Source organism: Arachis duranensis, chromosome 6 (assembly GCF_000817695.3).
Source record: "Arachis duranensis cultivar V14167 chromosome 6, aradu.V14167.gnm2.J7QH, whole genome shotgun sequence".
In the NCBI taxonomy this organism is placed as follows: domain Eukaryota; kingdom Viridiplantae; phylum Streptophyta; class Magnoliopsida; order Fabales; family Fabaceae; genus Arachis; species Arachis duranensis.
In genome coordinates, this window is record NC_029777.3 from 4,425,139 (window position 1) to 4,449,167 (window position 24,029).

The following is a 24,029-nucleotide window of genomic DNA, read 5'->3' on the forward strand; positions in this document are numbered from 1 at the left end:
ATATCAATTTTTATTGCCTTCAGTAAACTGAGATCATCAATAGCAGACCTAGAAAGGCTTAACAAAGAGAGAACAGGCACAAATTTGTTCATACCATCCACACACCACAGAAAAGAAGAGAAGGTACTTATTGACCATGCAATAATAGAATTACATTTTATGGTCCACTTCTGTGCTGAATCTCATAGTTCTTGGAATTTCTTCTATGCAGATGCTGAAGGGTCAACTTTTTGTGGATCAATATTGTGAAAGGGAGCAATTCAGCTTTATTGATTATGTATCCAGTGGATTTGAACTGAACTTCATGGTTGCTGTGGATTTCACTGGTAAGTAAATATTGTTATCTTGGTGAAGATGATTACTGAAATTACATATTCATCTTATATCATGCTAATTGATTCAAAATTTGTCCAGCTTCAAATGGAAATCCTCGATATTCAGATTCTTTGCATTATATTGATGTCTCGGGTCAGTTAAATTCATATCAAAGGGTAAGCTTGATACTTTGTTCTCAATGAATGACTCTGAACTGCTGTTCTGATCCAGAAATTTTTGGAGCACAATAGAATATGGTCTGCTATTTTGCAATATTGATAATGATAGTGCTTCAAAACAAAATTCTTGAAAATACAATGATATATGATTGGACTAACTAATATAATAAGGTGACTTATGCTGTATATATAAAAGTCTTGCCTAATCACTAATCAGCATAGTAATATTAATCTTTTGCAGGCTATAATGGAGGTTGGGGAGGTTATTCAGTTCTATGACTCTGATAGGAAGTTTCCTGCTTGGGGCTTTGGAGGAAGCACAGCTGGTGCCGTTTCCCACTGTTTTAATCTGAATGGTAGTCCGAGAGACTCTGAGGTGAGAAAATTTTTCAATTTTTGAAGATCATTCTCGAAAAGAAAAATTATTTTTGTTGTATTCACTCGTCCATTTACACCAAGCCTAAGGGTGAAGAAACCAGAGTTGGTGTGCAGGGCAAAGTGAGTACAAATAATACCAACTTGTAATTTATATTTTACGAAACACTGCTTCTAGTATCCAACCTTGAAGAGAAAAACAATTTAAGAGGTAGGTTTCCATTGTTGTAGGTTGTAGGAGTTGAAGGCATAATGGATGCATATGCAACTGCTCTGCACAATGTCACACTCTCAGGACCCACTTTATTTGGTCCAGTTATCAACACTGCTGCAGAAATGGCTGCCAAGTCCCTTGCATCACATAATGGATCCAAGTATTACGTATTACTTATCATAACGGTGAGAAGATTTTAGCAATTGGGTATAAGTGGTTTTCTTGTTCAAAGAACTTCCCTTTTGGGGTTATGATGAAGGACTAATCAAGTAATGTGCTTGATTTTATAGGATGGAGTTGTTACGGATCTTCAAGAAACAATAAATGCTCTTGTGAAAGCATCTGATCTTCCCCTATCAGTTCTTATAGTTGGAGTTGGAGGTGCTGATTTCACCAACATGGAGGTGATCTACCTTCTAATCCTGTCCAAGAAATTTTCCCAAACTCACTAAATTAACTATTCATAATAGCATTGGAATGCTCTTAACAGTTTCATATAGGTAGAGAGAATAACATAACATGTGCTTGTTGGGTTTTGCAGGTGTTGGATGCTGATGATGGCCGTCGGTTAGAGGGTTCTAGTGGTCGTATCGCTACACGAGATATCGTTCAGTTTGTCCCTATGAGAGAAGTACAAAGTAAGTACAATTGTTCTGTGAAGTTGTTTTTAAAAAATTATGTTTGCAGTATTATATGCAACATTTCTAGTTAACTTTTTGTACACTGAAGTAGTTCAATCTAGTATGAAATGTGAACACAAAAAACATTGCTGTTTTGTTTTCATTCCATTTTACGGCTAAACCTTAGGAAGCTGCTATTTTGACAGGGGGAAGTATCTCAGTGGTGCAAGCTCTTTTGGAAGAACTGCCTGGTCAATTTCTGAGTTTCATGCGAAGTAGAGACATTAAGCCACTTACTTCCCAACAAGTTCCTCACTAGTTGATGAATATAGACACCCCCAACGAAGTAGCTATTGTACCTCTCATTCAAACTGTAAATACAACTTGAATATTTTGGTTATAATTTTTTATTCGTTGTAAAGGATTTATGGTTTTCCCCTTTGAGGTCTATTATTCCAAATTTACCATGGAATATAGATCTATTTCTTTTTTTAACACTCTGAGATCTGTTATTCCAAATTTACCACGGTTAGTAATGGAGAATAACCTGTTGAAAATGGAAAAGAGTGAAAAGAAAAATTTGTTTTTAGCTTGAGGATGTTATAGAAGTTATATTGTTTGAGTATATGAAAAATGATAATATCACTCCATACATAACTTTTCTGTATTATATGTATACATAAATTTGAAGAAAAAAGAAATAGTATTATCAAACTTAGTGGCATTATCCATTTCCTGATTCTAGATATCAAAATTAATTGTCGATTCAAATAGATTCCAAGAGAAAAGACAGATTTATTACTTTTGCTATAATCGGAACTATCAAAATAAAATACTTAAAAATTAAAATTAATTTTGCATAGAATTAGTTTCTCAAAAACATAACTACACAGGATACATTGGTGCTTTTTATTTTTAGTGTCGTGGTTCAAACAGTGTTTTTCAACAATGTAGATATTTGGTGTATTTTTTGTGGTTTTTCATTTTTTTTTTAAAAACACCTCAAAATTGTGGTTTATAATTTTTTTTTCCACAAAACTGACGCACCGATTTGTTTATCACTAAAAAAAATTTCAACACACAATGCTAAGGCGTGAGCCTCTAATTTGTAAATTTTAATTTTAAAAAAATTTATCTCCATATCCGTAAGAAACACATCACTTTTCCATAATTGAGCATAATACCTTCTGAGTTTCCATAACTAAAAAAATTAGCCACACATTGGACACATTTGAGAGCATAAAAATTGCAAAATATTTTCAGCAAGACATCATTTTTATTACCAAAGCCACAAAGGGAATAAATAGTAAATAAACTCTGCAAAATCGAAGTAAAAAATAAGAGAAACCAGAAAGACGATCAATAAAGAAAATGTTTCAAACTTCAAACCCCCTTATAATTGTATGCCAACACTTGCTCATATATCTATTTCACTCCATTCAAAAGCACTACCAACTTATACATTTTATCCTTTGTTGGGTGATAAAATTAAATAAAAAAAAAACTAATATTACAACAGAAACCTTCCAAAAGAAATGCACGCACTCACGTTACAAAGCCAACGGCTAACTAACTAGTCCTTCACTGACTCCTAAACAGGAATAACATAGCATTATGGTTTTCACTTTTCACGACGATTTATTAGGCTAAACAGCCGTATAAACAGGCTACCAACTCAATTTATGTGCAACCTAACTATCAAGGTCTTCAATAACTAAGAAAAGACGTATGTTACGAGTGTACTCAGCTGGACTTCAATTTGGTTTGGGTCAGTGTTCGCCTCGTTGAGAGAGGCGAAATAACCTCCCAGATATTGTTAATGAATCCTTTATCGTAAATATTATTCTTAACAACTACCACATCTTCAAGAGGTGATCTTCGGAAGAAAGATCTCCATTTGCTTACCACAGGTCGCTTTTCACTGGTCATTCCATTGATGCTTTGTTTTAGGGCTTCAGCACTAGCCTGTGCTTCTTTGAGCTTCCTTTGCCAGTCCATGTAGTCTTGCCACTTGTAGGTCTGTGACCACAAAGAAACCTTTAGTTTCACATACCAATGGTACTGGAATTGTGAATCTATGTAAATGTATCAATTACATATCATATATCACAGTTAATATACATTATCCGCATTCAGGACAACTTAATCAGATACTCATTCTAGCTTCTTTTGACATAACAATTATATGATATTTATACATCTTTAGCTAAACTATTCAATGGAATAGCAATCAATCTCTACATTACAGCAACTTCTGTTTTCAGGTGATGAAATAAAATGTTTCCTTTCATGTTTCCTGGCACCTTGTAATTTAGTACAAATTTACTTATAAGATTATTTCAAGGTCATATGTAGTACCTCATTAGTGGTAGTGTTGCTAAGGCAAAGCTTTGCATGGTAACCAAAGAAACCAGCCAACAGCATTGCAACAATTGCAAGGAAAACCATAAGCAGTATCTGAGTGTTGTACGATCCCAATAACCACTGTATAATAATAAACTACCATTAAGTACTAAATGGAAAAGAAGGAATGAAAATAGACATACATAACAATCAACAGTTATACAGAAAGATAAAGTAAACCCTCACCTGTACAACATGAGGAGCTGAATCCAAAAAAGAATTTTCTACTCCATAATAAACTGGAAAGTCAAAATAAGGGCATAACCACATAAGTCTCAAATTTGGCATAAGAAACAACTCGACTTTAAAATACATAGATAGTACTAGGAAATCTATATTACCAGTTAGAATATAGACAACTTTTAATTCTTTTAGTCTTCCAGCAAGAACCAACCCAATGGCAACTGTGCCATACATGCACAAAAGGAAATGCCTACAAGACATGAAAGAATCAAGTACACAAATGGAATAAAAATTAAAGAATATATAGAATTTAATGCATACGTATGGTAAAGCTTATATTAGCCACTATATCTGTATTACCATTAAAGAGTGGAAATTAGCAAGTAAGAGACTTTATACCACCAAAATAGCATACTGGCAAGTGCAAGTTAATATATATATTCTCACGTAAGACTACATTTCCACAACTAAAACACACTCATGCACCTCACAGAAAACTCACCATAAAAGAAAAGCCATGAAGTACCGAGTATTTTTCTCCCCTATGCAATTGTTCTGCAAGCATAATAACCTTCAGTGCAACAAGCGTGCAACACATCGATCACAAATGCTGCAGTGTTTTGACCTAGCAGGTCTGCAAATTACAATATTCAAAGCCATTTTACTTTGGGTTTAGCCAAGACCAAAATCTCAAGAAAATTTGATAGTTTCCAGCTAACAAACTCACTTGAGAATTTTGCAAGTGGAACACTCCTTCTCTTCATAAATAATGTTATCATAAGGATAAGCAGAAAGATAGTGAGAAACATTCTGAGCCTTCACTGTCCCTGGATCAGAAAAGCTGGTCAAAAGAAAGAGCAGAATTCCAACAGCAACTGCCAAGAAGCTTGTGTACCTAAAATAAAATATGATGTCTAACAAAACTCTTCCTCTAAAAATAGTAATAAAGAGCAAAATATTTTGTGGACCTTCAGAGAATGTAACTAATACCTGTGAAAATCACCTAAGTAGTATCCAGGAATATATGCAAAACACGATTTTACAACGAAATAATATGTTGAACCGATTATGGCGAGATATATGATCTGGCATTAATCAACCGAATTAATTAGCAGATGGATCGAAATGGAATTGAGAAAACTAATCCAAATAGAAATCGGAACCTGAAGAAGAGGATTGGGGCGATCGCAGCAGAAATTTTCGACGGAGAGAACTGCATCCGCACCCTTGGCGCCGAAAACGGCACCGACGAAACGCCTGCAGAGACATCGAAATTGAAATTGAAATTGAAATTGAAATGAGAATGAAATGAAAGTTAGAGAGAGGCTGGGAGTACGGACAGGAAGTAATCGTAGAAGCCGAAAGTGAGGAAGTAGTGAATGCGTTGGATGAAAGTGCCTTCGAAGATTGGCCAGCGGCCGCAGAGGAAGGAGACAACAACCAGAGCAGTCACCAGGCCGTGGCACACCAAAACCCACTCAACACCCATCACTCTTCCACCACCATCTCCCTCAATTCTTCTTTCTTTTTTCTTGCTAGATTTCAATTCAAGTAACTTCTACACCACTTTTTAGTTTTTACCCATTTCTACACATTTCTATATGAATTTAACTTTGATGCGCTCAGAGAATAAAGTAGTTTTATAAGCATATCTAATTATGCAATCTCACATTATTATTTTTTATATTAACCACGTAAATAATTATTTTAAAGAATAAGTATATATACAACACAAAACAAATTTTTAAGTTATTAATTTTTTTTTTAAAAATCAAATAAATCAATTTAATCCAAATGACCTGACTTCTTGTTTTAAACAAGATATACATATGTCACAAAAAAAAAAAACAAGATATACATATCACAATTCATTTATGGCATTTATAGTTAATTAAAGATTGAATGAATTTGTCAAATAGAATTAATCAGTTGGATATAAAATATTCATTTTTCGCATACTTTTTGACTATTTCGCCAAGAAAGTTATCGTTCATTATTTCGTCATTAAAATGTCAATTGTCTTTGGAGGAATTTTCAATGTTCAGACTTTTTTCCATATGCTCAGAATTTTCAATGTTTTATTCGCAAATGAATAATTACAATGAGAGCATTAACTTCTTCAAGTGCATCCAAATCAAATGCTGAATTATAAACAGTCCCTTTCTCTCTAAACAATCCTTCCATTGCTGTTCCCCATTGTAACAAAACATATTCACATGTCGCTCCTACAAGAATGGAGCAGGGAAACACCAAATGAAGTTCTTGGAAGTTCAAATAAATGTATCGTGGAGAACAGTTTCAACTAGAGGTCTGAAACATCAATAGAATTTTCTATAATGTCAATGCAAGATCCAACAGAGTATCCCTTGCTCATGGCCTCAGCAAGCCGAGCTCGAGCTGCTTCATGCCGCCGCAAGAGTAAGATTGTGTTTAGCACAGACCATCTAACTTGAGAATCTGCCTTCTTCTGTGTGAAACCCAGGCCCTTGAGCAACAAATCCAACTATTCACAGTTAAGAAAATTCAGTTAGAACTGTGTATGCCCTGTGAGCCTTCAACTTGCAATGACCAAGAAAAACATGTTAAGAAGAACTGCATAAACCTTTCTTATGTCATCAAGACCTCCTTCAGCAAATCCATATATGAGATACTCGGTCGACACACCGGCCAGGGCTATACATGAAAATCTGTTCAATGTCTAATGGCAAATCACATAATCAGACTTTAGAGTCCATAAAGCATCAACATAAAGAAACTTAGAATACGCAAAAAAGCGAAAACTACTGTATATCACTATATCAGTATGATAACCTACCCTAGCTGATAATTTCCCGGCATTAACCTGCACGACAAGGAAGATGCTAACAATCAGCAGATGTCAAATAAATGCAAGCAAAATCTTCAATGTAGAATAATGCAACTAATACATCAGTTACATAATTGATTTGGACTTGGAGTCCAACTCAAAGTCACAAATAGGAAACCTTATGGAACTAAAAAACGTAAGGACTAAAAGAAAGCAAGCAAGCTTAGCTACCTCTTCAATAAACTCAAAATCAACAAAAGCAGTGCCAGCTTGAACATTGAGGGATCCCTCCTTCTGGAAAGCATCCAAACTAGAAAGAGTATATCCTTTAGGAAGTATTCCTACTAGATAAGCAACTAGAAAATGGCCAGCTTCATGCTGCATAAATAAATGTTGCCACGGTCACTTCGATGATTTTACAGTTAAGTACTAGAGTACTTGCAAAGAGAAGATGGCATCTATCTGACTTGAATAACCCTATTGTGGTATTTCGGACTGACACCGTGACCAATTGTATCAAGAACCAAGCTACCTATGCCTCCACCAAAAGATACCTGGAATCAATAAATCCAACAAGCACGGTTGATCAAATCATTCTGCTATAACAATAAATGAAGTTGAAGTGATGAAACAAAACATGAGAAATGTATAATAACAGATAATCCCCAAAAGTTGAATCGATCAAACCCTAAGTATGAGTGAAAATGAGTAGATTACGGAGTCAAATGTCCAGAGAAAAAGCAAGGCCAAGGATATATAGAAAATCTGTTGAGGCGAAATCCCAAAGGCATTGTACACAGCGAGGCCAGCAGCAATAGCAGCAATCTGCAGGTTTCTTTGTATGGAACCAAGAGTGGTATCTTCCGGAGAAAGAAGAGACAAAGTGTCGATTCCATTGAGCTTCAATTCATCCAAAGAGTAAAGCCTTTGAGGCACCTGCACTGCACATCGATGAAAAACAAGGAACCTAAAAAGAAAAGAAACATGCAAGTTGTTACGAGTAAGAAACAAACCTGGGTGGCAGCGCCGAAACAGCGAAGGCCAGCGGGCTTACCCTGCAAATCCTTGATAAGAGCAAGGGCAGCTCTGTCATTACCCTTTGATAGCTCCTTATCAATCTGTTCAAGCGCTTCCAGCTTAGTGCTCGAACAACATCGGATTCTCAACCTAACTTTTAAACCCACACCCACACACTGCATCACAGGCAAACTACCCATTATTGTCACGGATCAAAAGCAACTACAACTCTACAACCGTTTTATTGTTTTCCATGTCTCCAGTACCACCCATGCTTGCTTTTCTATTCCATGCCTTCTTCACCACATAAATAACACCACCATTTTCTAAATCAATTTTAAATTTATTTTATCTCAAGCTCCAACTCCTTCATATATATTTCTTTTCTTTTCTTTTCTTTTCTTTTTTTGGAAAATCTAACTAGAAAGAATTGTTAGTAGTTGCTTCAAAAAATAGGTCAATCAGGTCATGAAAATTACAGTTTTTGTTACTAACTATTATACATATTTTGATAAATAAAATAATAAATTAACAAATATATTACACATATTATAATATTAATGTATTAATAGGTATTATCGTATTTATTAATTTATAAAATAAATATAAATAATAATAACAAATTTGATATTAGTTAAAAACTGTACTCTTCAAAGTCAGACCACAAGAAAAATTTAACGACGTCGTTTATAACAAGCAGGAACAGATAACCACCCAGCGTCTACAAGCATGACGCAGTTACACTGAAATGTAGACACGTATGCATATGTAAGTCAATGTTTGCTACCAGATGAGTTATTGGTTGAATGCTTACGCCTTACAAAACCTTTCAAACGCAGTAAGGCACAATCAAACAAAAAAGGCATGTAAACTGGGTACCAACAAAATAAACCAACATTAGTCCAAGACTCCAAGCACTAGCATATTATTACCGGACAAGTAAATCAATATATCAACAGTCAAACATTGCGTCATCGGATACTTCATATTGGTATATCTTTGAACCCTTAACAATATTCTACCTCGCTAACAAAATTGCAGCTCAATGTATATAACTCAAACAAAATAAGATTTTTAAAACCGATATTCTATACGATATCCAACAACCATCTACACAACATGTAAAAATTGACAGAAGAAAATGGAATAACAGCTGCGCTGTTAATCAAAGGAGAACCAAAAGAACATAGTCAATTAGCCAATAATTTGGGTTTCTCGCCACAGGCATTAAACAAAGTAACGGAGGTTATGCTTCACAGAAGCAGAGCACTAAACAGCAGAAAACGAATCCTTAAGCATCAAAAGATATGATCACTAACACGTGCTTTCTACAAAGTACACTGAAGAATTAAGTTCAATTCGAACTTCAAACATTTGCGCAAGATTGAGTAACAAAAAAGGATTTTGCATTCATCTCCATTCAAAGAGTAACATAATATTCCATCATGTTCAGTGGATTGATAAGCATTATATCCATTGGTACCAACCGATATAAGGAAATAAAACATGTATTTTACAACCGCAGAAAAATTAAAAACCTATAGCCTAATTCATAGCCTACAAAAAACCCTAGAACTCCTGAGAAGCAGACCCAATCTCGTCCTTCCCTTTTCCAGCCTTCTTTGGAAGAAGAGTCTGATGGATATTTGGCAAAACACCACCATTGGCAATGGTCACAGATCCAAGAAGCTTGCTAAGCTCCTCATCGTTCCTCACTGCAAGTTGAATGTGCCTCGGAACAATACGGTTCTTCTTGTTGTCCCTTGCGGCATTGCCAGCAAGTTCCAAAACCTAAAACACACAAAACACTATCATTTTCAATTTCACAAAATTAACCACCAGATACACAAAGCAAATAAGATAAGTACAAGAATATAGATTGATAATATCGATCATGGAAACAAGAACCGTTCCAAGTGATTATCGATACAGCGAGTCCACTAATAAATCAAGACGGAGAAATTGAAGAAAATCGAAGAAATAAAACGAACCTCAGCGGCTAGGTACTCAAGCACCGCAGAGAGGTATACCGGAGCGCCGGCGCCGACACGCTCGGCGTACTTTCCAGCCTTAAGGAACCTGGCGATCCTTCCTACGGGGAACTGAAGACCAGCCTTTTGAGACCTTGAAACGGATTTGGAGGCCTTTGGCTTGCCCCTTCCGCCCTTGGTTGATCCAGCAGTGGAACTCATTCTGTGATCGACGGCGAAATTTGGGAACCCTAACCCTAGAATTTGTGAATCGGTGCGAAGATGATTGCAGAGTATGTTAGAGAGTGGAGAAGCACATTGAGAATGTGTAGGTGGAACAAGCTTATTATATAGGGGCGTAACCTAAGCGCTGATTAGTCGGGATGGTGAGGCACGGATCGCCAGCGTGGCATCAACACTGAGATTCGCGGGAAACTGCTTTTTCGTTTTTCGGCACTTTCGAATAACCCGCGCCCTAATATTCATATAAAAATATGATTATTACTATTAATTAACTATACATTTAAATTATTTTTTAATTAATAAAATTAAAAAATGCAAATTTATGGTTAAAAAGTATAGATATAGCAAAGATTAATCTGTAATTGAGTTCAAAAGTCATGTGTCATGACCAAAAAAAAGTTGTATTGCCTTGTTTCCTGTACCAAAACCTACAATTCCACTCTACATGTAATCAACTAGGAATGGTAATTTATTTTCGGAGGAAAAGGTATGGGCAAAAATTTATCTATTGAAAACATACATATGGGATCTCTTTTTACACCGAGATGAAAAACGAGTACTAGTTAAATAAATGGGACGAGAATGAGAATAAGAGAAACAATCTTTGTCCCATAAGTACCCGTATAATATTTATACGTTTATGTAAAATAACTAAATTATCTCTCTTATATATATATATATATATATAAACCTTATTTTTCCATCGTCTTCTGCGCGCTGCATCCCTCTCTTCCCTCACATTCTTTTAACGTTCTCTCACTCTCACACACATATATGCAGAACACTCTTAACTCAAAGCCTCGTCGTCGGGCACCGCTCCCTCACTCATTGTTGCTTAAGCTTATGAAAAAACGAATCAATTATCAAACTGTTCTAACTATTGACATATTGATTTATTGGTTTAACTATTTTAACTATGGTTCAACTAAAATAATATTTTATAATTAAATAATAAATGAATATACTAAAATATAACTATAATCTAATATAAATTTTAAAATATTATTCAAATTAAAAGGATTACATCAAATCATCAACTACAATATTATAATTTCATTCAAATACAAAGTCAAAAAACAAAAAAAAAAAACAAACATAAAATGTCAACATCAAAGTTTGTCATCAATTATCAAAATTTGCAAAGTTTGTCACTATTCCAATGATTACTTAAAACGGATGGTTTTGGAGCTGAATGTGAAGTCCAAACTCCTTTTGAGATAGTTCTAGTGATGAGATACTGTCGTCCGAAGAAACTCCTAACAAGGTTGTCAAAACAAGTTATAGACCTAGGTGGTAGACTATCAAACCACTTTATTGCCGCCTTGATTAACGTCATTGGGAAACCTTTGCAACGAATTGTGTCCAATGCGTCAGCCAAGTACATTAAAGTTACTTTAGATGGTGTATCGAGTCGGTTGTTCCATTATAGAGGTCCATGTCTGGACTTTTGAAGTTTTAGGAATCCTAACCCGTATAATATCTTCTATGAATGGATCTTCACCTCAAAGGGTTTCTTCCTAATCAACATGGGTTCTCTAACTTGAAGATCAGTCTCTAGCTTTTCGAATTTTTCTTCCAAATCCCTTCGTCGTCGGTTTTAGGCAAATTTTTAGTAGATTGGGTTTGAAGTATACTTGAAGGTGTTAGGGTATTTTAAAGACGAAGCTGTAGAGTTAATAACTACCTTTTAGAGTAGCTCCACCTTTGACGGTGGATAACCGTTCCCTTTTGTTAGGAAGATTGTTGAGATCTCCCTTCTAGATGAATGGAAAAAATTGTAAGAGTTAGTTACTGATTCAAGTAGGTAGGGTGGTAATGTCGTCGTCGAGCCCGACTTTCATAAAATCGGATAGATGTCGGTGAAACTCTTATATGTTGATTGGGCTTTACTTATTTTTGGGCTTAGTTGTATATTAGAACATGGTATAAACTGTAACCATCACCACTTTGATGAAAATCAATATCAATATCATTAAAAAAATACAACACGTTATAAATAAGTTAAAAATTAAAATTATTTAATAAATTATCATAAAATAAACTATAATATTTCTAGATCTATTTTTTTTGGTGGTCTCCAAATCCGTCGTTCTTCCTCTCCTTCTTCGAACTCGCCACTACTGTCTATCTCCATCTTCCTCTTCAAGTCCGTTACTGCCGCCTCTCTCTCCGATTCTCTACAAGTTTGTCACTGCCGCCTCTCTTTCTCTCTTACTTTTCGTACACTCTTCTTCCAGACTTGTTTCATTTTTTTTAATAAGAGTTGTTAAATTAATTATTAATTAAGTAGACTGTTTTGTTGTCATTAATGGTTGAATTTGTTGTTGAACTTATTAAAATTTTCTGTTATTTTGATCATTTATTTTTGGATATAAATGATAACAGAGGAGAAAAATAGGGGTGGTAGATGGAAAGTTTGGGTGGTGATAAAGGTATATAATAAGGTATTATAGATCTTTTAGTATTTTCTGTGTCTTGTGTATTTATTTTCAAACATAAACTAAACATGTATATATGTATTTTGTGCATATATCTTTTAATTTATGTTTCAATGTCTTTATCTCTTGCTATGTACTAACCAAATATAGTCTAATAGCCACATCACTGCAATAGTGTGCATCACATATTTTCAAGTGATGTGTTTCTTCTTCCCTCGAGCACAACGGATATTTCTTGTTCTTTTTAGTGGAATGTTTCTTGCTTCGTTAGCTTCTTGGATTAGACTTTCCTAGTACAGGTGACAAAAAAAGAATAGAAGGATATGATGACGGCAGTACAAGCTAGCGAAAGAGTGGCGAGGACGATGATTGAATGATCTACGTCGGTAATAACATCGGCGGTTGGGTGCAACTGCGCAAGAAAGAAGTGAAGAAGATGGAAATAGAACCACTTATGGACTCTAGAGTTTGCACTTTAATTCTGATGTGAAGATATTGATGAAAATTTGTAGCACATAATGAAGATTGTGAATTTTGATTTGGTTTTCCCCTTTCACGAACCCAAAACAAAGTAATTTAAGCAATATTTCAAAAATAAATCGATTTCTAGTTCGATCCAACTGATCAATTTTCGGCGAATTTTACGATTTTTTCGGTGTCCAATCTTTGCATTAGGCTAACTCGTTCTTTGTACTGGTTTCCAGTTCAACCAATTCACCTGACTAGTTCGAATCAATTTTCAGAACATTGATTTGCTGCCTCATCGTCGCCCCACTCGTTCAACAGCGTCGCTGTCTTCTACTTCACACTCGTTACTCATCCTCGCGGCCTCCTAATCGAACTTTCTCGTCGTCACCGCCTCCAGAAGAATAGTCACCACCCCTAGCAGCGTCATCGCTGTCTCCAGCAGCCTTTTTGCCGCTCATCATTGCCGCTTCCTACATCTTCGTTGTCGTCACCGCATCATTCTTTCTTTCTGTCGTTGTCACCTCTCGTTTGTCGTCACCTTCTATACTAAGTCTCTTTCTCTGATTAGTTTCTTAAGTTTCTTTTCAACATTTGCGAGCTTAGGGTTTGTTCAATTGTTTGACATGGTTAACTTTCTGAGCTTGTATCTCTATTTATTCAATTGTTTGTACAATTGTTGTTGAATTTTTATTTGAAAGTTTAGAATTTATTCCATTGTTAATTTTTTGTGTTTGAAATTGATTGATATTAAGTGTAGCAATTAATCTAGTATTAAAAGTTTTTGCTAGATTAGCCTAGGAAGACAAAGGGATATTATGGAATGTATTTGTATTATGATGCGAATTATGTTTTTTTTTTAATTTAAAAAAAAATTCATGGGGATCAGATATCCAACGAATATCGGATACCCGTTATCAGTCGTGGATACGGACAGCGACAAGGAAACTTTTTGAATGCGAGGCCGGGGCATATCCCCGTCCCCATGGGACCGTCCCCATTTTTAGTATTAGCCTTTTATATTTGACATGAATAGCAAATTAAACTTATAAATCGAGCTGGTAGTTTATCCAAAAAATTGTATGTATTTTTTAGTTATAAGGTAAATTATATTTTGTCTTTAAAACTTTTAAAAAAATTAAAAATTTATTTAACATTTAATCTGTTTCAATTTTACCTTTACCATTTAAAATAAATTTAAATCTAATATTTTTATTAATTTTTTTAAAATCAAAGTTTTTTCTTATATTACCCCTATTATTATTATTATTACATCATCATCATCATCACATTTTTGTTCATCATCGTCTTTATCAATGCATCATTCTCTCTCAACTTCTATCATCATGGTCGTGATTCTCCCCCTTTATATTTGCTTTACTTTTATTGCCACCAAACACCAACGTTCACCCCTTGACATTGTCCTTCTTTTAGCCCTTACCTTTATACTCACCTTTTTTTGCTAAAAAAATCAGCTCTCTTCTCCAACTCTATTATAAATCTTCACCCTAGTATGAAGTCCCTAGTAAATCGATTTTACATACCTCAATTTATCATATTTTTCAAATTTCCTAATAAATTGGTTTAAGAAAAACTGATTTATTATACAAAGTTGTTTTTCTACTTAATTAATCAATTAAATTTAAACCAATTTACTAGGTTTTCTTGATAAATCATTTTAAGTTAAATCAATTTATATAAGGATAATTTTGAAACCAAAATTAAAATAGGACAATCTCGTAATATCAAACCCCAACTATTTTAAAAGAGTGTTTATCCTAAATATTAGGAATATTTTAAAATTTTTTAAACATTTAAAAGATCAAAAATACATTTTATCTTATATTATATTATCAAGTATATTATTTATACACCATATTCATAAAATAAAATGATTCTCATTAATTAATTATATATTTAAGTTTTTTAAATTAACAAAATAAGAAAATTATGCAGCGCGTAATAGATTATATATATATTATTTAATAATAATAATAACTAATAAGATAAGATAAGTTTATTGAGTAAATCTTTATAATAGTCCTTGATATTCACGTAATTTTTTAATTCGGTTCTTGATGTTTTAATTATTTTATAGTGATCCTTTAAATTCAATTTCAAACACTATAGTAGTTTCTAAAATTATTTTCGGTGCTAACTCTACTGACGAAGTGCTGATGTGACTACTATCTACCGCATTTTATAAACGAGACTCACTGCCACCACCCCAATGGTGATGTCACCACCCCCGACCACCCTGTTGTGATCCTTTACCTCAAAAACCCCATTTTATTTAGACACCCTTTTCATACCAACACCAACAATGGCTTCCACAAACTCCACTAACTCCACAAACATCGCTGTCAAAGCTTTAACAAAATGCTTTGATGCACTCATCACGGTTCGTACCAAAGCCATAAAGGGGAAGGGTGCCTAGTACTGAATCATTTCGAATCCATTCTTGTTCGAAATCCCAATTTTGGAACTTCTAAATTGGTGAAACTATATGTGTAACTCTGTCTTCTCTACTTCCAACCCTTCAAGAACAGTTGTTGAGCATCTCAAGAGGGGCATGTTTCTCAATTTCCTTTTCTGCTTTCAGATGAGGAGAAGATAATCTAACCCACAAGTTTAACGCCATTAGTGTCGTCGCAACACAAACAATTGCAAGAAAATTGAACCGTAGTCTTTTGCCCTTGAAGAAGAAGAGAAGAAGAAAAAAAGAACGATAGTGAAAGTGCAGAAGGCAAACGAGTTTCTGTGTTTGATCAAAAACTATTTTTGACTCATATTTGCACTCGAATCATTGCCCTCTCTTAGTTTGGTGCCTCGGAGCCCCGGTGAAGAGGGGTGCCAGCCCTTTCAGATTTCAGGTGGCTTGGAATTTCATCCGGAGTATAAACCATTCATCAAGAAAATATGGGACAAGGTTTTTGTTGCAGGGTGTATTCAGACGAGTATATACTCGATTTAGAGTGCTTCGTTAGAGTTCAATTTTAAAGTCTTTGGAAACATCTTTGCCAACAAAAGAAATATTGAATTTCAATTAGAGGCTGTTCAAAAATGGCTGGAATTTAGTGATGATGCTGAACTGAGGGAGAAGGAGGAAGATTTAAGGGCGGAGCTAAATACTATTTTGGCTCTGGAAGAATTATTTTGGTTCCAAAAGTCTAGGGAGCAGCGAGTGCAATATGGGAATCGTAACACTAAATTGTTTCACTTACGGACTATCATTCGGAGGAAATCCAACAAAGTCCATGGTCTTCTTATTAGTGATGGCTCTTGGGCTATGGATCAGAATGCTCTGAAATCTGAGGCTCTGAAATTCTACAAAAACTTTTTTGTTCTATTGAGTAAGTTGATCTTTCATGTTTGGGAGTGGTCCCGTCTCCTAAGCTTAGTCCGGATGCTTGTGTTTCTCTTACTCAGCCGATTCCTTCTTGGAAGTTAAGCAAGCAGTTGATAGCATGAGTCCCTTGAAAGCTCCTAGTCCTTATAGTTTTCAAACGTTTTCATCAAAGGGTATTGGGAGGTAGTTGGTCGGGATGTTTGGAAACATGTGCAACGAGCCTTTCTTGGTGGCCCCTTGAGTCAGTCCTTAGTTGAAACTCTTATAGTTTTTATTCCCAAGTGTGAAACCCCTGGTACTTTCAAGGATTTTTGGCCTATTAGACTCTGCAATGTCATCTATAAGATCATCACAAAGGTCTTGGTTAACAGGTTGCGATCCTTTCTTGATGAGATAGTAAGCCTTACTCAATGGGGCTTTATTCATGATAGGGGTGCTTCGGATAACATTATTGTTGCTCAGGAAATGCTACATTTTTTTAAAAAGACGAAGGGCTTGTTTGGGTGAGCTTCTAAGAAAAAATCTTTTTTCGAGTTATTTTTTTTAAATATCTTATGGAAAAGTAAAATGTAATTTTATATTTGGGTATCTCATACAAAAAGATCTTTTTATCTATCAATTATGCTTAGGTATAACGATATAAAAGTATTTATTTATTTATTAAATGAAAAACATATTTAAAAAAAAAAGATCTTTTAAAAAAAGATATAGATTACAGCTTCTCAAAAAAGATTTTTTTATTTTTCTAGTGCTTTTACTTTTACTACTAAAAATTTGCCAAACACGCTAAAAAATAAAAAAGATCGTTTTTCATTGAAAAATATATTTTTTATCAAAATAATGGCGCCCAAACAAGCACTAAGTTGAAAAAAAGAGCCATTACTTTCAAAATTGATTTGGAAAAGGCATATGACAGAGTGGATTGGACTTTTCTTGTAGAGTCTTTGGGTGTTTTTGGTTTCTCCAAGTGCACTATTAATCTGATTATGAATTGCATTCAAGCATCTAGCTTTTCCATCTTGTGGAATGATGTGAAATTAGAAGTTTTCCAGCCTAGGAGGGGGTTAGACAAGGGAATCCTATGTCGCCCTATCTCTTCGTCATTTGCATGGAATGCTAGCTACCTTCATTGAAGCACAAGTCAATTCTGGAAATTGGGAGGCTATGTTTGTCTCTCGAGGTGGGCCGCGGTTGTCACACCTTATGTTCGCTGATGATTTGCGCCTGTTTTGTAAGGCGACCAGCCGACCAGGTCTCAAGTTTGGAATGTCATGAGAACTATGGATTTTTTTGCAAAGCTTTAGGTATGATGGTTAATCTTGAGAAATCAAAAGCTCTTTGCTCTAAAAATGTATCCAATAGTCGAAGGAAGGTGCTGATGAGAGTTTCTCAGATTCGGTTAACGAACGATTTGGCAAAATATTTGGGTATTAACGTTGGACACCCACATTCTTCTAGATCCTTTTTTGCAAAAACTTTGTCCTGCATTAAGTCCAAATTGACAAACTGGAAAGGTAGGCTTCTTAACAGAGCTGGTAGACTGTGTTTGATTAAATATGTTACTTCTACTTTACCTATTTATTGTATACAAGTCTCTTTTTTCTTTTTCTGTTTGCGCAAAAGCTAATGCTATCATGAGGTCTTTCTTATGGAAGGGGGCAAGTTAATGAGCAGTGCTTTAACTTGGTCAAGTGGAAGACAGTTATTACTCCTCGCAAGTTTGGTCGCTAGGTGTTAGATACGAAGTGTGTAAATCTATCTTTAATAGGCAAGTTTCCTTGGCAATATGTTGATAGTCCTAATAACCTCTGGGTTTAGGTCTTGAAGTCTAAATATGGGTCGGATGTTCTTATGGAGAGTTGGAATTTTATTGGTGCCTCGGGTATTTGGCGTGACATCATGAAAACTAAGGTCAAGATGCAAGAGGGGTTTTTTTGGAACACCGGTAGCATTTCTCAATCCTTTTAGTTTGGAAAGTGGCACCCGGATGGTTGTCTTGCTGCTTTTGTTTCGTTTGTTCATATCACAGACACAGTTTTGAGGGTGGAGGATGTTTGGTCCTACGATCATTGGAATTGGAGAATATTGTTCACTCCCATTGATAATGACTTTAAAATCAGGTTGGCTTCTATTCGACCAGGTTTGTATGGCGATCTTGATCCTGGTTGGTTGTGGAGTAGTTCTAACTCCAAGGTTTATTTGGCTAGGTGCGGATATGATTGGTTGCCAAGTCATAAGATTTTTTGGGATCCTGCTATTAATTTACTCTGGCTTTGGCAGATGCATGTTCCAAAAAAGATTAAGTTGCTCCTGTGGCTCAGGATTCCGAATGCGGTGCCAACCAGTCGATTCTGTTACCGCATAGGCTTACCTGTATCTGCAATCTGCCTTCAATGCAACCTGGTGGAAGAATACGTCTTGCATTGCTTCAGATATTGCATTAAAGCCCAAGTTGTTTGGCATACCTTGGGGATTAGATGAAACATAGATGACATTGGTAGGGATTTTCATAGTTGGCTCAAGCGTAACCTTCATGCTAGCGAGTGCTTGTTCTCTACAACAATTTGGTGGATTTGGGGTGATCGCAACAATGATACTTTCAAGGATAATGATGTCTGGAGTACTTTCAAGGTAATTCTTCTAGTTAAAAATGCAGCCAAGGATTTTAGTGCCATATCTATTTTTGTGAGGAACGCAAATCCGAATTCTCCTTCCTTTTCTTGGAATGCTCCTCCTAGTTTGATAATTAAGTTGAATTGTGATGCTAGTGTTTTGGTTTCTTGATATGTAGCTGATTTTTTGTGCATTCTTAAGGATCACTTGGGTAATTGGATTAAGGGTTGTTCAGGTATTTTTTCTGAGGTCAATGTTGTTAGAAGTGAGTTTTTTGTCATATTGTGTGGTCTCTATTTGGCTTGGAATTGTGGGTTTAAAGAGGTCTTTTGTGAGACGAATTGCATTGATGCGTATCATATTATTATTCAGAGCTATTCTGGTGTTCATTTTGATCTCACCATTAAAGTCCAAGAACTGTGTAACAAGTCTTGGACTATGGATTTGGTTCTAATCCAACAGACTGCGAATGCAGCGGCGAATTACATGACGAAAACTGTCGTGCATTGCAATATTTCTTATAGGAAATAGTTGTTGTCTCAGCAAATTTTGATTGAGTTTTTAACAAAAAATATGTCTCTTTCTTCTTAGTTTTTTTCTGTGTTTCTTTTGCTCTTAGTAATAAAAAAGAATTCAAAGATTGACTATCAAATAAAATATAATTTAAGGTAAAATTGATTGTCAGTAAATTAGTCTAAAACCAAAAAATTCGATAAAAAATTAGTAAATTAATTGACTTATATTGATCTTTTAGTATTTAACCAATTTGAAATAGTAAAATAAAAAATTATTTTTTTAAAAAAAGAAAATATATTAATCTATTATATTTGGTTGAATTTCAATTGATTATTGGCTAAAATTTTAAACTTTTAATTCCATCAATTAATTTGATAACCGATTCAATTTTTATAACTTTGTTATTTTTCTTAAAATCTTATTCAATCCCTAATGCTTCTAGTTTGGTCTTTCTCTTGTTGATGATTATGTGTACTCAAATTCTCAAATATATTATAGTTAAATAACACTTTGAGTCCTGATTCCAAAAACATGTACAATATTAATAAAGATAATTTTATATTTAACTTCCATAACCCTATCCTATACTTCCCTCTCCTACAAAATATAGCTCATATTTTGCAGTTAATTATTAGAATAATAATGTACGAACTCATTTTTATACTTTCGTAAATTCTATGGTATCTAATTTTTACTTAATTTATTTTTAAATATTAAATTTTTAAAATTATTTATTTATATACTTTTTAAATTAACTCCGCCTATGTTATACTTACAGTACATAGCCGTTTCCAAACCTGGATAAAGGAGGAGGGTTGTGTTAGGTATTCGGCAACCAACATATAAATATAGCCGAACCCCCATAACATAAATCAAAGACATTATTGCGCTAAAGCTAGGTCGTTGCCCGGAAGCAACGCGCCGTATGACTCGAGTACGGTGTCAAAGCAAGAGCCGCTGGATCGGTGTCCGGATGTAGTGTTAAATGAGTAAGGGTTCTCGCGTTTTCGTGAACGGACGAGGGTAAATAAGCTAGTTCACAAAGTAAAAGGTAAAGGTCGAAGCGACAGAAGGTTGAGATTTGGGACATTGAACATAGGCACTCTAACATGAAAGTCCATGGAGGTGATGGACACCATGACAAGGAGGAAGATTAACATTATGTGCCTACAAGAAAATGAAATGAGTTGGTGCAAAGGCTAGGGAGTTGAATACTTCTGGTTTCAAACTTTGGTATACAAGAAAGGTGAAAAATAGGAATGGGGTTGGAATAATTATGGATAAGCAGTGGAAGAAAGACGTAGTGGATGTCAAGAGAGTGGGAGATCGGATCATCTCTATCAAACTTGTGGTGGAGGGAGGTGCTTTTCATGTGATTAGCGCCTATGCACCGCAAGTGGGTTTGGACGAATAACACAAAATAAGGTTTTGGGAGGATCTAGAGAGTTTGGTTCAAGGCATACCTTTGGGAGATAAGATTTTCTTAGGAGGAGATTTAAATGGCCATGTTGGGAGAGAAGTGACTGGATATGGGAGTATTCACGGAGGCCATGGTTTCGGGGTGATCAATACCGAGGGTAAAACTATTTTGGAATTTTCCTCAATATTTGATCTTCTCATCACAAATACATGTTTTAAAAAGAGAGACGAACATCTTATAACCTATAAGAGTGGCATGACAAGCTCTCAAATCGATTTTTTCTTGTTGAGGTGAGTCGACTGGAAATTTTGCATTAACTGTAAAATTATCTCGGGAGAGATTTTGACAACACAACATAGGGTGCTCGTCATGGATTTTCGCATTGAGCAAAAAGTTGAGGAAAAGACATCATACGAAGAACCCAAGGACGAGGTGGTGGCGGATGAAAGGTGAGGAACAAATAAGCTTCCTAAGATGGGTAGGAGAAGAGGCAAGGTGTGATGGGAATGGAAGCGCGGAAGAGATGTGGAGGGAGATAGCAGAAGTTATTAGAAGAACAGCAAAAGAAAGTTTTGGTGAATCTAAAGGAATAGGACCAAGAGACAAGGAGTCTTGGTGGTGGAATGCAAGTATACAAGAAAAGATAAAGATAAAAAGGGAATGCTTTAAATAGTAGTTTTTATGCCGCAATGCAGATAACTGGGAAAAATATAAGGCGGTTAAGAAAGAGACAAAAGTGACTATAAGTGAGGCAAAAATAAGAGCATATGAGGGTCTCTACCAGTCTTTGGGCACGAAAGAAGAAGAAAAAGGTATATATAGAATCACAAAGAGCCAGGAAAGAAGAACGAGAGATTTGGATCAGGTTAAGTGCATAAAGGATAAGGATGGAGAGGTGTTGGCTCAAGAGGAGAAGATTAATGAAAGGTGGAAGAGCTACTTCTACGAGTTATTTAATGAGGGACAGAAGACTCTTCCGAGCCTTGGTCGATTATGCACAAGGGAAGAAGATCAAAACTTTGACTACTATCGATGGATTCGAGACTTCGAGGTAAAAGAGGCTCTAAAGCAGATGAAAAATGGCAGGGCAGTAGGACCTGATAATATCCCGATTGAGGTTTGGAAGGGTCTTGAAGAAAAAGGCATCAACTGGTTAACCAAGCTTTTTAATGAGATTTTAATGTCAAAGAAGATGCCTGATGAGTAAAGAAAGAGCACATTGGTACCTATCTACAGGAATAAGAGGGATATACAAAGTTGCGGAAACTATAGATGGATTAAGCTTATGAGTCATACTATGAAGTTATGGGAAAGGGTGATAGAACGGAGGTTGAGAAAAGAGACACAAGTAACAGAGAACCAATTTGGATTTATGCCAGGAAGATCTACCACTGAAGCGATATACCTATTAAGAAGGATGATGGAGAGGTATCGTAGTAATAAAAGGGATCTACATATGGTGTTTATTGATTTGGAAAAGGCGTATGATAGGGTAGCAAGTGAGATCTTATGGAAGGTTTTAGAAAAGAGGAGAGTAAGAATCGCACATATTCGGGCAATTAAAGACATGTATGATGGGGCCACAACTAGTGTGAAGACTCAAGGTGGTGCGACGGAGGAATTCCCTATTGGTATAGGATTACACCAAGGATCATCCTTAAGTCCATACCTTTTCACATTAGTCTTGGAAGTACTCACAGAGCACATCCAAGAGCCTGTGCCATGGTGCATGCCTTTTGCCGATGATATCGTCCTTATGGGAGAGACAAGGGAAGACCTAAATAAGAAGTTGGAGTTATGGAGAGAAGCTTTAGAAGTGTATGGTCTGCGCATAAGCCGTAGTAAGACAGAATATATGGAATGTAAGTTCAGTCTGAGAAGGGAAAACCCCAATATAGAGGTGAAGATTGGAGAAAACATCCTAGGAAAAGTTAAAAGTTTTAAGTATCTTGGGTGCATCATATAGGATAATGGAGAGATTGAACATGATGTAAATCATAGGATCCAAGTAGGTTGGTCAAAATGGCGGAGTGCATCTGGTTTTATATGCGACAAAAAAGTGTCTTTAAAACTTAAAGGTAAATTCTATCGCACCGCTATAAGATCGGCTATGCTGTATGGTACGGAGTGTTGGGCGGCTAAAGGGGAGCACGAACATAAGCTGAGTGTGGCAGAGATAAAGATGTTGAGATGGATGAGTGGTCATACGCGATTGGATAAAATAAGGAATGAAGATATAAGGGAGAGAGTTGGAGTAGCACCCATTGTGGAAAAGATGGTTGAATCGCGTCTCAGGTGGTTTGGACATGTGAGAATAAGACCAATAGAACATCCAGTCAGGAGAGTGGATGAGATGGAAGATGGACAAAGGGCGAAAGGCAGAGGAAGACCTAAGAAGACCATCCATGAGGTGGTCAAACGAGATCTAAATGTAAACGGTCTCTTTGTAGACATGATACATGACAGAGCACAATGACGTCGTTTGATTCATGTAGCCGACCCCACTTAGTGGGACAAGACTTTGTTGTTGTTGTTATTGTTGCTACGTGTATACTAAAATTAGTTACCAAAATTAATCACCAATATAAAATATATATTAAAATATAAATAGTACTTTTAAATTAAATGTTATCTTTTAACCAATTTTAATAATTTAAAGTAAACACTATTGCTCTCGACTACTGAGGATATTTCGAGGAGAAATCAAGTGGGAGAACATAAGATGAAAAGACACCACATATCCAACTCAAAACCTTAAAGTGTCAAATTAATGGGTATCTCATCTTATAAACTACTCACTCTTCCTTGCTTTCTTTGATGTGGGACTAACTTTATGCACTCCTCCGCCACGAGGACCACCTTTGCCGGGAAGACTTTCGATACTTTATGCAACCGTGGAGAGC

The 24,029-nt window shown here is 35.6% G+C and overlaps 4 protein-coding genes across 4 annotated transcripts in view; 1 reads left to right on the forward strand and 3 right to left on the reverse strand.

Annotated features, from left to right (window-relative positions):
- Nucleotides 1-2,196, forward strand: part of LOC107491805 (protein BONZAI 3-like) — a 6,973-nt gene extending 4,777 nt beyond the window's left edge. The window contains exons 2-9 of the mRNA XM_021125671.2: nucleotides 24-123; nucleotides 212-326; nucleotides 415-491; nucleotides 736-870; nucleotides 1,101-1,268; nucleotides 1,374-1,487; nucleotides 1,625-1,721; nucleotides 1,910-2,196. Of these exons, the coding sequence (XP_020981330.2) occupies nucleotides 24-123; nucleotides 212-326; nucleotides 415-491; nucleotides 736-870; nucleotides 1,101-1,268; nucleotides 1,374-1,487; nucleotides 1,625-1,721; nucleotides 1,910-2,022 (919 nt within the window). The 3' untranslated portion in view covers nucleotides 2,023-2,196. The remainder of the gene's footprint in view (nucleotides 1-23; nucleotides 124-211; nucleotides 327-414; nucleotides 492-735; nucleotides 871-1,100; nucleotides 1,269-1,373; nucleotides 1,488-1,624; nucleotides 1,722-1,909) is intronic.
- An 838-nt stretch (nucleotides 2,197-3,034) lies between these two features.
- On the reverse strand, nucleotides 3,035-5,878 carry LOC107492087 (probable protein S-acyltransferase 17). The gene is given in 9 exon segments (XM_016113059.3): nucleotides 3,035-3,722; nucleotides 4,062-4,187; nucleotides 4,293-4,345; nucleotides 4,448-4,539; nucleotides 4,792-4,923; nucleotides 5,017-5,184; nucleotides 5,280-5,374; nucleotides 5,453-5,546; nucleotides 5,630-5,878. Coding segments are annotated over 9 exon segments (1,185 nt in total). The 5' UTR covers nucleotides 5,779-5,878; the 3' UTR covers nucleotides 3,035-3,446.
- A 469-nt stretch (nucleotides 5,879-6,347) lies between these two features.
- Nucleotides 6,348-8,454, reverse strand: LOC107492088 (uncharacterized). Its single transcript, XM_016113061.3, has 7 exons — nucleotides 8,109-8,454; nucleotides 7,813-8,031; nucleotides 7,563-7,649; nucleotides 7,327-7,473; nucleotides 7,105-7,131; nucleotides 6,892-6,987; nucleotides 6,348-6,792 (listed from the first exon to the last, which is right to left on the reverse strand). Exons 1-7 carry the CDS (start codon nucleotides 8,310-8,312, stop codon nucleotides 6,592-6,594), a joined length of 981 nt encoding a protein of 326 aa, XP_015968547.1. The 5' UTR covers nucleotides 8,313-8,454; the 3' UTR covers nucleotides 6,348-6,591.
- Nucleotides 8,455-9,496: 1,042 nt separating this feature from the next.
- LOC107492089 (histone H2AX) lies at nucleotides 9,497-10,396 on the reverse strand. Its single transcript, XM_016113062.3, has 2 exons — nucleotides 10,104-10,396; nucleotides 9,497-9,903 (listed from the first exon to the last, which is right to left on the reverse strand). The coding sequence occupies exons 1-2, from the start codon at nucleotides 10,302-10,304 to the stop codon at nucleotides 9,682-9,684; spliced, it is 423 nt and encodes a 140-aa protein (XP_015968548.1). The 5' UTR covers nucleotides 10,305-10,396; the 3' UTR covers nucleotides 9,497-9,681.
- Nucleotides 10,397-24,029: the final 13,633 nt, after the last annotated feature.

Excerpts from the sequence above, each read along its gene's own strand:
- LOC107492089 (XM_016113062.3), bottom strand. The coding sequence starts at position 10,304 with ATGAGTTCCACTGCTGGATCAACCAAGGGCGGAAGGGGCAAGCCAAAG. Across the intron at positions 9,904-10,103 it reads TTGAGTACCTAGCCGCTGAG|GTTTTGGAACTTGCTGGCAA; the intron begins GTTCGTTTTATT and ends TGTGTGTTTTAG.
- LOC107492088 (XM_016113061.3), bottom strand. The coding sequence starts at position 8,312 with ATGGGTAGTTTGCCTGTGATGCAGTGTGTGGGTGTGGGTTTAAAAGTT. Across the intron at positions 6,988-7,104 it reads CCGGGAAATTATCAGCTAGG|ACATTGAACAGATTTTCATG; the intron begins GTAGGTTATCAT and ends ATTTGCCATTAG. Across the intron at positions 6,793-6,891 it reads GTCTTGATGACATAAGAAAG|TTGGATTTGTTGCTCAAGGG; the intron begins GTTTATGCAGTT and ends AACTGTGAATAG.